At 43.2% G+C, this 12579-nt stretch overlaps 1 protein-coding gene across 4 annotated transcripts in view; it reads left to right on the forward strand.

Annotated features, from left to right (window-relative positions):
* Nucleotides 1-12579, forward strand: part of SPATA13 (spermatogenesis associated 13) — a 332158-nt gene that overhangs the window by 248077 nt on the left and 71502 nt on the right. For all 4 annotated transcript variants that reach the window (XM_087865231.1, XM_045797086.2, XM_087865232.1 and 1 more), the window contains one exon: nt 2505-4226. In XM_087865231.1, coding sequence (XP_087721357.1) covers nt 2505-4226 — 1722 coding nt within the window. The remainder of the gene's footprint in view (nt 1-2504; nt 4227-12579) is intronic.

Consider the following 12579-nt stretch of genomic DNA (forward strand, 5'->3'; position numbering starts at 1 on the left):
CCACAGAGTAAGGGGTCTCATTAATTTTAGGAAGATCAGGAAGGTATTCCCAAAGAGGATGACACCTGTGGGCAGTCTCAAAGTGTTAGACTAAAGGGATGTGCTCTTTTCTAAACCTGTCTTCATCTTAATTTCTACTACCACATGACACTGAGCCATCCTTCCAACTATATTGTTCTACTTAACGTAGGGTGACCAGTCGTCCCAGTCTGCCAAGAAACTTCTCCGGTTTCAGCCCTGAGAGTCCCATATCCTGTAAATACCTCACCCCCCGGGCCAACTGGGCCAGCTGGTCACCCACGTTTACTGCTTCCCGATCAAATTTAGGTTCCTGGATCTTCCTTTGCTCATGCCAGGTTCCCATCTAGAACAGTTTATCACCTTGTCACTCTTTTGAGTTTATTATGGGGCCTACACAGTTCCTTGTACCTAACACAGGCTCATGAATGAATTGGTTGGTTGATATACCATATACATAAATGTGGGCACCTATTCTTTTATAGATGGCACTGGAGCACAGATCACTGAAATGACTTTACTCAAGATACATGTGACAGTACTGAGTTTAAAACCTAGGCCTGCCCCCATGCCTGTCATAGAACATTCTCAAACTACCCAACGTTAAAATCGAGTACTGCCAGCACCCCCTTCAGACCTCAGGGGCTGCCTGACACGCTTTCATCCTTGGTTATAAAAGGTCTCATAGCGCCCTCTGGTTGCGGTGTCTGTAAGTTGTCTCCAGCCAGCCAGATGACAAGAGAAGAGTCGGATCTGCTCCTTTTGTATGCAATGCAAGCCATAACGAGGCCGTTATTATTACATAATATCCCATCAGTCAGTGCCGGTGACTGGACTTGATGTATGCATAAACTGTCTGCTTCATTTCAAGATTGTGAGAAGTTGAAACAACCACAGTCCCCTGTGAGGGGGTAGACAGGTGGTACTCAGTGTTAGACTCATTTTGCAACTGGTTATAGATTTACTTCCAGCCTCAATGATGAGATGATTCAAGTTTCTGCTTCTGTGGCTCATTCAAATGCAACCCACAGCTCTTCAGGCTCCCTAATTTCTCCATGAGGACATTAAACTGCAGAGGGCATGTGGTAGTCCCATTAGGCTTCTGAGTAATGGAATTGGGTAAGTGGACATCAGAAAGGCTCCAGGGGTCTATGCAGCGTCCCTGATCCCAGATGGAATCAGCCCTTTGACTGTGACTCCCTGTGAATTCCTCAGGGGGCAAATAAAAATGAACCTATCAGAATTTGGAGAGTAGAATCAGATGAGGCCTTTTTGCATGAGGTCACATTTTCTTCTGCACTTAAGAGGACTAAGCTAAATTGGGACCTAACTTTAAGGTTTTTATACAACTTTCTCTTTCTTTTCCTCTTCTGCTTTTAGTATTGCTTTTGGAATAATGGCCTTGACTGGCATAAGGGCATCTGGGATTTGACTTGATTTGGGGTTATGTCATAAGACACTGAACTTGGTGTCACACAACCGGGGTTCATATCCTAGCTATGCCTCTCTCTTTGTTCATTAGTTTGAAGTAGTGGAGATGAGCATAAGCTTTGGAAGGGAGAACTGCAGAAACCCCCAGCACCCCCTGCCCAAGTGTCCATTTGATTATCCGTAAAATGAAAATTACTGATCTTGCAGGTTTGTATGAGTACTCAGTGGCATGTCATTTTTAAAACACTTATTAGCATAGGGGCCTGACACGTAGTAATAAACACTGAGTGGTAGTCCTTAGGTGCAACATTTGTTTAATTTGAATTTTTGTGTCTGAATTTCTAATATTTAAGTATTATCCTTATTCCTCTCCATTCCCAGCCAGTAAGAATCCTGTTGAGAGAGGCCCCTCACTAATGAGGTTTCCTTCACAAAGCCAGACCTCATGTAACTTCAGTTTGTCCCTTCCACTCATGTGTCCTTGTAGCACTTTGTCTCTCAGTAGAGTTTCAGGTATTTTGTAGACAGTAGGCAGCTGAGAGATCTTGGTCTCTGCTACAGCTCCTTGCACTCATTCTTGCATATTCTGAGCACTCAATCTGCCTGTTAGCTGTGTTAAATTTAATATAGTTTGATATTTCACTGTGACTCGTTTTGAAATAGTTGTTGGTGTCTTTTTTTATTTGCTAATTAAAAATTTATTCTATTTCAAATAAATAGAAGACCTAGGGTTGAATGATGCCTTGACCTTTGCATTCCAGCAATTTTCAAAAGTTTTACTTAAACAACTTTCACCGGATTCGAGAATTTACCTTTACATGAATGCACAACCCATAATCATTTTTTAAAGGAATGTATATTTACAATCTTCCCTTTAGTTCCTTGTGAAATGAATTAGGAAAGGTAAAATTTTAATTTAAAATAGTTTTGAACTGATCAGCCCTGTCATGAGGGTGCTTCTTTTGTATTCAGAATTCTTAAAATAACAAGCCACTGTTTATGGAGGTTCTTCTGTGGGGAAAATAATGAAATCCCTGTTTTGTTTTTTGCTGCAGGCAGTGGCCACCAGTGAGGAGCCTGATGTGCACAGCAGGTGTCAAAGCCAGGCTGGCAGCAGCCTCGGAGATGAAGGTCTGCGTCTGGGGCCTGTGGACACGGATGTGCATGTGGGTTTGAACCCCGCTGCCCTGTGGCCACGGGCTCCCAGCCCCGAGAACATGACAACAGCTCAGAATGGCCATGGGCGACTTGCCGCAATCTCATGTTCTGTCTCGGATCCCAAAGACTCCAAAATGGTGACTTACCCAGCATGTCAGAATGGAGGATGCAGCAGCAGCTACTGTGGGGAGGTGGAAGCCCAGGAGGCCAGACTCAGCCCGGCCAAGCTCATGCGCCTCTTCTCCGTGAGCAGGAAGAGGACCAGCGCCAACCCCGAGAGGCCCCGCTCCATGGTCCTGATGGGAAATTCCTCCACCTGGAATGCCCTGGCCTCCTTTCGGAAAATGGGATCTTTCAAAAAATTGAAGTCCTCCGTCCTTCAAGGGATTCAGAACCGAGAGGGCTCAGATGCGGCAAAGGAAGACGCCCCCGAACGTGACCCAGGGAAACCCATCCCGAACGGTGCTGCAATCGGAATGCAAACCAGCAGGTGCCCCTCCTCGGGACCAGCAAGTGACGCCCCAAAGGCAGGGTCAGGGGGCGCGTCGGACTGCTCCGACCCTGAAGAGGCCGACGACGCCTTCCAGAGGAGCACCCATCGGTCCCGCAGCATCCGCCGCGCCTATGGCCTGGGCCGCATCAGCCTCCTGGATTGCGAGAAGCTTCAAGGGTCCCAGAACCACGTGCGGCCGCTGGCCCCTGTCACCCAGGAGCCCCCCGTGTGTGAGATCCTAGTGAAAGACTCTGAGAACAACAGCATCATCTACAGGAAAAGCAAGAGCACGGATAACTTGAACTTTCTGAAGAAGAGCTCCTTCAAACGGAAGTCCACCTCAAATCTCACGGACCTCAAGGGGGCACACGAAAAGCCCGCTCCCCGGCGGACACTAAGCAGTTCATCTGCCGACTCGGAAAAGTTCGGTGGGTCCGAGAGGAGGACGAAACGCTGGAAGAGCCCACTGCGGGCCAAGGACTTTGACAGAGTCCTGAGGTTTGTGAGTGGCGCCACGGACGCGGCCTGGAGGAGAGAGAGCCCCAGGAGCGGGGCGTCCTCGCCCGGCGAGGCGAGCCAGCGGCTGCAGGTGCACAGCAGGCTGCACGACGCCTACTCTCGCCGCGTGTCCACCAGCGCCGAGCGTGAGTGGAGGAGGTGCGCAGGCGCGCACGCAGGCTCGGGGTGCGGCTCAGCTGGGGCTCCGAGCCCCCAGGTGGACGTGGACACAGCTGTCTTTCCTCTGGAAGCCTCAGGCCCCTGGGCGGCTGAAAGTGCCCGTCCTTGCGCTGGCAGCGCCTCATCGAGTCCGGTTGTCCAGGACTCGGATGAACGGCAAGCTGGCGGCCAGTTTACATTCGAACCCGAGCAGCCGCGCACCCCCCCAAGGCCTACCACACCCAAGCCCCCTAGCCCTCAGAGCCCAGGCGCAGGAAATGCCACGTGTCCCAGCAGTCTCAGTGCGCTGTCCCTGAGTTCAGTGGACAGTGAAGAAAGGGCAGAGGGGCCTGTGACCTCCCAGGATTCTGTGCAAGCCGCAAGTGACAGAGGCAGTGAGGACGGCGCCAGCAGCCACCCTCAGCTGAGCCCCCACCTGGCGTCGGGTCCAGAAGAAAGGAAGGAGGAGGTAAGGGCAGAGCAGGGACCTCTTGTAGGTAACCTGCTGCGTAAAGCGTGTCTGTCACAGCACCAGCCTTTCATCTCTCCTGGAAGTTGCCCATACACTGGGGTGTTTCTGCTGGCATTTACCCTCTTTCCTTCACCTGGCAGAGAGGCAGGTGGCCCTGTGCTAATTGGACTGACATCACGATTCCTGTCAAGTTGCTGTCATCTTTATCTCTTTGGAAATGAATTGCTACTATACCAAATTCCTTGAGATGGCACTTGCCACACCATTCATTCAAAAGATATTCGGGGAGGACCAACCACATGCTAGAGTCTGGGGGGGGGGGGGGGAGTTGATAGAGACCTTTCTTCCACTCTATGAAGCTAATAGGGGCTCTCAAAATTTTGTTTTTTGAAACATTTTTTTTATTACCCATAGCTTTCTTCTCTACATTTTAAATTATTTCTGTATCCTTTCCAACAGACTACACCATTATATTAAGACACCATTATATGTTCTAAATCTTTTATTTTCTAGGAATGAATTAGAAACATGCAGTTTGATACCTATCAACCCCTGAGTGATGATGGTTCAAAGAAATTTTTATGATGGTTATTGTATTTATTTTTAGAGTAGAACATAAGCATCTCATGAATCAGATCAACTAATAACTGTCAAGGCTACAGGAGCAATGTTCTTTTCATATCCTGTCAAGCATCCAGACAACTTTACCTTACTGTATAATTTTCACTTATTTCTAAATGCATTCAGTACATTACAGAGCTGAAAGATGAGGAAATGCATTCATGTGTATGTATTGCAAATTATTCTTCACGTACATTTCTAGACCATTTTACAGGTATAAATTGGTGCTTGCCATAGAAAATAATCCCCTAGCAACTGTTCCTTTCCACTGATCCCTGGAGAGGACCTTGATTTTGTTTTAATGCCTGTAGATGAATGATCACACAGCAGCTCTTGCAAACTTGGAAGCCAGGATAGCCTCTGGACTGTCTGTTTTGACCTTAGCTTTACAGTTGAGTCTTTGAAAGTAGAAAACCTAATGCAGATTATTTTCAGATCTAAATTAGCCTGAAGTGTTCTTGGGCAGCCAGAGGAGTGAGGCTGCCTCACTTTTTGTAGATGTAAGTTTGTATGGAGACCTCAGGGCCAGCATGTCTCCCAGAGCTCTCGTATATTGATGACCATTTGCTCGTTTGCGTATTTCCAAAGAAGCCTTGTGGAACAGTTGTAAGGAGACTGGATTCATTGCCAGCCTTGGGAAGGAGTTCCAATTTTGTTAGCTCTGCTTTATGTAATTGGCCAAAGCCTGAAGCAGGCTGGGCTTCTACTCCTTCCCCGGATAAGATGAAGCATAATTCCTTCTACCAAACACCCAACCTGCCCCACTGATGGTTTAGAACCACCAGCCCTCTGCTCCAAAATAAAGATTTGCATAGGTTGAGAGGTTCTTTATATGAGGTTTTATTTTCTGCTTAATAAAATTAGTGAAAAATCATTAAAATATTTTCTTCCTGAGTGCATATTATTTGAACATATGCAAGAGATAGTTTCTAACTTTTCAGAATTATTTTGATCATTATGTAGTTTTACCCATATAATTTGCTAAGTATAATTTAATTACATATAGTTATATATAATTTAATCATCTATAATTTAATTTCTACCCACAGGGGATCACCAAAGATAGAAAGCAGGGCATAAGTCATCAGGAGTGCACATGTGTGTATAGATAATTCTGCAAATTTGCCTCAAGATGTTTATCACATTTTGAAGTTCCATTTATTTCCTCAAAATTCTTATCAAGCATATCAAGCTTCCTCTTGTGCTGTTAAAGTAAATGTCATAAAGAAAAATGTAATGATGATTTTGCCCAATTTGCATTTTATGTACTGGTAATCTTCAGTGTTACTTGCAGAGAAATATATATATATATATATATATATATATATATATATATATATTAAAATACAACCTTAAACCTTCTTTTATTTTGACATTTAGAAACAAAGTAGAAGCATAATGAAACAAATAAAACAAACAGAAAAACACTTTACAAAATGCAGGAACTCTATCCTTTATGATTTAAAGAGCAGTTTTTGTCTATCTTATATAGCATTACACAAAATTAAATTACACAATATATTTTAATGTACAGCGTGTTATTTTTTACTTAATTCATTGATAGTATGGTTCTACTTCTATGTTTAGAGCTAATTGAAGTTATGGTTACTGTTGAATGTAAAAGAGGTTGAAATCTGTATATATTGTGATATTTAAAATAAATATAATGCAGTTTTCAATAAGAGAGAATAGTTTTTAAATTTAGAACCATTTATGTATAACGTGCCACTCTCAAAGTGACAAAATAATCTTTGAAAAACTATTAACAGTTTAACAGGATTTTGTATTACTTGGGAAAAGGGTGGGAAAATGTCCAGCTACTCTTCGTTTGTGAAACACTGTAGAAAAATCACCTCGTTAACTTTATACTTCTGCCTCCTAGTGGTAAGTTTCTTTGTAAGAATAATGATCAGTTGAAGGACTCCAAAATTGTAGTTTAAAAATGCAATTTAGTAATTATACTATGGAAAGTGCTCCCTGTCCCCTGATATAGGGACAGGCACACGAATTTAGAGTATTCTTGCTGGTTTTCCTGCCAAGTCACAAAATTGCTCCATTGGCTGAATTAGGTCACTAGGAAAGGGAACCTGTCCTTAGTCATGCAGTATAGATTCAGAAATTGGTGGTAGTGTTGAAATATGCCGTAGATGAGGCTCTTTTACTTTATTTTATGTTTATTTATTTATTTATTTTTAAAGATTTTATTTATTTATTTGAAAGAGAGCACAAGCAGGGGGAGTGGCAGAGAGAGAGAGGGAGGGGCAGGCTCCCCACTGAGCAGGGAGCCCAATGTGGAGCTGGGATCATGATCTGAGCCGAAGGCAGATGCTTAACTGACTGAGCCACCCAGGTGCCCCTATTTATTTATTTTTAAAGATTGTATTTATTGTTTTAGAGAACAAGAGCACACAGGTGTGCACATGCACACACCAGTTGGTGGAGGGGCAGAGGGAGAGGAGAGAGAGAATCTCAAGCAGACTCCCCACTGAGTGTGGAGCCCCACTCGGGGCTCAGTCCCATGACCCCAAGATCATGATCTGAGCTGAAATCTGGAGTTGGACACTGAACTGAGACACCCAGGTGCACTGGAACTCTTTTAAATGATGAAAATCCATTGTAACTCCTTGAGAGGGAGCTTTAGACTTTCAGTAGATTTTTTTTTTTTTTTTCAGTTTGGTTGGAATGGCTCTGCCATTCCAAAGATACCCACCATTGAGTGAGCTGCTGAGCATTTCCTGGCCTCAGTCTTCTCCAGGATAGAATGTGGGGTAGCTTCTTCTGCCTTGGATGTTTGTAGGAACCAGGGGATTTATGCCTGTTAAGCACTTAGCCTGGTGCTTAACACTGGCTGTCACTGGGTGATGATTACTATCCACTTAGATGATTTTTCCATCCTAGGTTGACCTGACTTCTTGAAACATGGGCCAGTTAATATCAGATTTTTCCAAGTGTTTTTTTTTTTTTTTTTTGGACTGTGTTATAGTCTTAGGATTGTGAAAATCTTCAAGCAGTTAGTTTGACTTCACATTGTTATTATTTTTTTAAGCATGAGAGTTAGGTTCCAGCATGACCTCAAATTTATATGTTCATTCGGTATTGCACCAAAGCAAATTTGTTGAGCACCTATCAGGTATAAGACACTCAAATTAGATGTAGCTCTGTAAGGATGTCAAGAACATTATAAATGAGCTAAGATATATCTAAATCATATTAGAACTATGCAGAATAGATTTAATCCCACAAAAGAGGTAAAACCATATGCTGTGGGATTTCAGAAGAGTTGTGGTTTTTATCCATGTATCAAATCAAGGAAGGAATCTGATTTGAAGAAGGTGAGATGTCTGCATATAGTTTCAGTGGTCAGATATACAGAGATTTTATGCGATTTGAGAGAATAGGAAGTAACACAATTTGGTTTGGTGTAGGGGAATTATCCAAGTTAAGATGAAATCATTAAGCCCAGATCATGGACATTCTTGAATTTAGAGTAAAGAATCTATATATTACTTGGTAAAGACCGTGGAGTCAAAGATATTTTTGAATAGGGGAAGAGCCAAGCTCAGAACCGTGTTTTGGGGGAAGTTAATCTATCATTGGTAAAGAAGAGAATGAGGAAGAAAGGTGACTGGGGGGAAACTATCAGGAATTTATTGCCGGAGAGAGCTCAGAGGTAATAAGGCTCTAAAGTGTGGGGATCAAAGTAGAATATATAAGGAGGGAAGGAAAAGGAGTGAATGAAACAACGCATTATAAAGACTAATGTATCTTGTCATTCAGTATTGACCTACCTGATAGATATGCCAGATATAAGGAAAAGAAAGAGTTGAAGAAAAAAAGCTATTCCTGTTCTTATAGCTTCACATTCTAATTGGTAGTTTGGAACGTATACAAATAATTACGATGTAGCGTGGTTAAGTGTTTCCAGTGAGAAATGTACAAAGTACCGTGAAAGCACCGAATTATTATTATTTTTTTTTATAATTAACAGTTTTATTTTTTTTAAAGATTTTATTTATTTATTCGACAGGAGAGAGACAGCCAGCGAGAGAGGGAACACAAGCAGGGGGAGTGGGAGAGAAAGAAGCAGGCTCATAGCAGAGGAGCCTGATGTGGGGCTCGATCCCAGAACGCCGGGATCACGCCCTGAGCCGAAGGCAGAGGCTTAACCGCTGTGCTACCCAGGCGCCCCGAAAGCACCGAATTATTAACCCTGGGTAAAGAGTTGCATAGTTGGGGAAAGACTCTTGAAGATCAAGTTGGGGGATGCAGGGGCAGCAGTTGAGGTGGAGTGGCAGGGCCTTCCAGGCCAACGGGAAGAGCACGGGGGAGGGAGGAGGTACTGTAGACATAGGGAGAGTCAGCCCGAGGAGTTACCTAAGCCTTATTTTCCTCCCCTGTGAACTGGGAGTAGCTAGAGTACCTGCCTATCACATGGGGTTGTTGTGAAGATAAAACGAGGTGATGAGGGTAGAGAACTCAGCACTGAGCTTTGCATATATTAAGTGGCCACAGAGATGCTAATCTGTGGTACTAAGGGAACTGCACGTTGCTCACTATAACTTTTGTACGGGGTGGTTGGGTGGAGAAGTGGGAGATAAGATTGGAAAGATAGGTCTGTACTTAGTTAAGAAGGGCCTTGCTTGGAGCTTGGACTTTACCCTGCAGGCAGGAGAAAGCCGGAGAGGTGTTTACCAGGGACCACAGAAGGGGACCAGCTACAGAGAGAGGATTGGGATGAGGGCGGTCCTGGTGAGAGAGCATTGCTCAATAGTCTAGTCCAGAGGTGATGAGATCTGTACTAAAACCATGGAAACAGAGAGGAGAGGTTACACTTCAAAATGATTTCACAGTTTATATTTTTAATTAGCATTTGGATGTTTTGGAGGAGAGTGAAGTCAAAGATGATGGGGCAATCGGAAGGATACTCTTGTGTTGGAATCAATAATCAAACCATGAGAACAATGGACCTGAGCTGAATTCAGGTCCACTTCCACTAACATGCCAGCTCCTGGTAGGAAATCCCTTTCCCTTTCTGAGCCTCAGTTTACTTGAACACTCTAATGGTTTAGGATTTTATAATTTTCTTCCTCAGGGATTTGTAGCTTCAAAATTGTTGGAAGTCATTGTACAACCCAATCTTATAAAGTTAAATCTATTTGAGTGCTTGACTGGGAGATTTTGTAGAATACAAATTGTTGTTACCACGCGGGGTTTAACTCGGCCTGGCCTACCACTCATGGTGTCCTCCAGTCTCTGTAAGTGCTGATTTTAGCTTACTCACTACCCACTGGGGTGGCCCCCACCCGAGAACCACGACTCGCGTTTTTGCTCTCGACTCATAAAAAGGAGGGAACTTTGTGGCACCACAAGGTATAGTGTCGTGAAAGTAAAACTTCCCTCCACCTTCAGTCCTGGAGTAATCCAGTAGGTCAGCAGGGGCTGAAGTCAGGCCTACTGTGAATTACAGGTTGTGGTTTATGAGGGTGATGGGTACTTAACACATAACAATAGCTCCAAGGCGCTGTGTTTGGTATGATTGATTGATTGATTGATTGATTAAAGATTTTATTTATTTATTTGACAGAGGGAGACAGCCAGCGAGAGAGGGAACACAAGTAGGGGGAGCGGGAGAGGAAGAAGCAGGCTCATAGTGGAGGAGCCTGATGTGGGGCTCGATCCCATAACGCCAGGATCACGCCCTGAGCCGAAGGCAGACGCTCAACCGCTGTGCCACCCAGGCGCCCCATGTTTGGTATGATTTAATAGAGATATAGATACATTACATAATTTTGACTCTTGGGGCAGATTACTTGGGTATGACTCTTTGGGTTCCTCAAATAGCTGTTTGGGAGATTTCAACAGTTCTTCTGGAGGTTAGAAATAATCCAGTGCTATTTCACGGGACCATCCCTGGAACCAGAAGTGGGAGGTTGCATTTATAGAAGAAAATGTAGTGACCCTAGAAAGTCTGCCCAAGGCTCTTTAGGAGTTTTGTTGAGGTATAATTTGCATAACATGAAACTCACCAATTGTGAGTATATAGTTTGGTGATTTTTAGGATTTAGAGAGTTGTGCGGCTTGCACCACAGTCAAGTTATAGAACATTTCCATTACGCCAAAAAGTTCCCCCGCGCTCTGTGTGGTCAATTCCTGCTCCCGTAAAGACCTAGGCAAGTACTGATCTGTACTCTGTCTCAATGTTTTTTTTTTTTTTTAAGTGAGCAATTTGGTGATTTGTAGTAAATTTATGGAGTTGTGTGGCCATCACCACTGTCCAGTTTTAGAACATTTCCATCACCCCTGAAGGAGACCTCACATCCATTTGTGGTCACTCCCTGTTCCATCCGTGGCACCTGATCTACTTTTTGAGTCTATAGATTATGCTTCTCTGGATATGTCATTGAAATAGAATCATATAATATGTGGTCTTTTGTGTTTGGCTTTTTTCACCTAGCATATTGTTTTAAAAGTGGATACATGTTGTAGCATATATGAGCACTTACTTTCCTTCTTTCTTTCTTTCTTTCTTTCTTTCTTTCTTTCTTTCTTTCTTTCTTTCTTTCTTTCTTTCTTTCTTTCTTTCTTATTTTTTTTAAAGATTTTATTTGTTTATTTGAGAGAGAGAGAGCACACCAGCGGGAAGAGGGGCAGAGAGAGGGAGGAGCAGACTCCCCACCGAGCAGGGAGCCTGACTTGGGGCTCAATCCCAGGACCCTGGTATCATGAACTGAGCAGAAGGCACATGCTTAACCAGCTGAGCTACCCAGCCATCCCTCACTTCATTTCTTTTCTAAGGCTGAGTAATAATCAGTTGTATGGCTATCCCACATTTTGTTTATCCATTCATCAGTTGTTAGGCATTTGAGTTGTTCCCACTCTAGGGCTGTTATGAATAATGCTGCTATGAATATTTATGTACAAGTCTTGTGTGGACATATATTTCCATTCTCTCAGGTAGATAAGTAGGAGGTGAGTTCTGGGTCATATGTGATGCTATGTTTAACCATTTGAGGAACTGCCACACTGTTGTCTAAAACAGTTGTCCCATTGTAAGTTCCCACCATCAGTGTATTAGGGTGCCAGCTTCTCTGCATCCTTGCTAGGACTTGGCATCATCACTGTTCCGGATTCTGGCCCTGCAAGTGGGTATGTAGTGGTATCTCACTTTGATTTTAATTAGCATTTCCCTAATGACTAGTGCTGTTGACCATCTCGTTTATTAGCCCTTCATTTATCTTATTTGGTAAAGTGTCTATTCAGATCCTCTGCTCATACTTTCACTGCCTTTTTACTTTTATTGAGCAGTGGGATTTCTTTATACACTCTAGATATATGTCCTTTATCAGATATATGACTTCCAAATGTTTTCTCACAATCTCTAGGTTGTCTTTTTATTTTCTTGATTGGTCTTTTGAAGAGCAAAAATCTCTGAATTGACAAAAATCACCAAGATTTTCTCCTGTCTTCTGGGAATGTTAGTTTTAGCTCTTACATTTAGGTATCTGCTCCTTTTTTAAAAATTATGTTTTTTATTTTAATTCTAGAATAGTTAACTTACAGTGTTATATTAGTTTCAGGTGTGCAGTGTACTGATTCAGCAATTCTATACGTTACTCAGTGCTCATCATCGTAAGTCTATTCTTGGTCCCCTTCACCTGTGTCACCCACCCCCCACCCACCTCCCCTCTGGTAACCATCAGTCTGTTCTCTATAGTTAAGAGTCTGTTTT

The sequence above is a fragment of the Ursus americanus genome, chromosome 10 (genome assembly GCF_024610735.1).
Source record: "Ursus americanus isolate L20-20 chromosome 10, mUrsAme1.1.p, whole genome shotgun sequence".
In the NCBI taxonomy this organism is placed as follows: Eukaryota; Metazoa; Chordata; class Mammalia; order Carnivora; family Ursidae; genus Ursus; species Ursus americanus.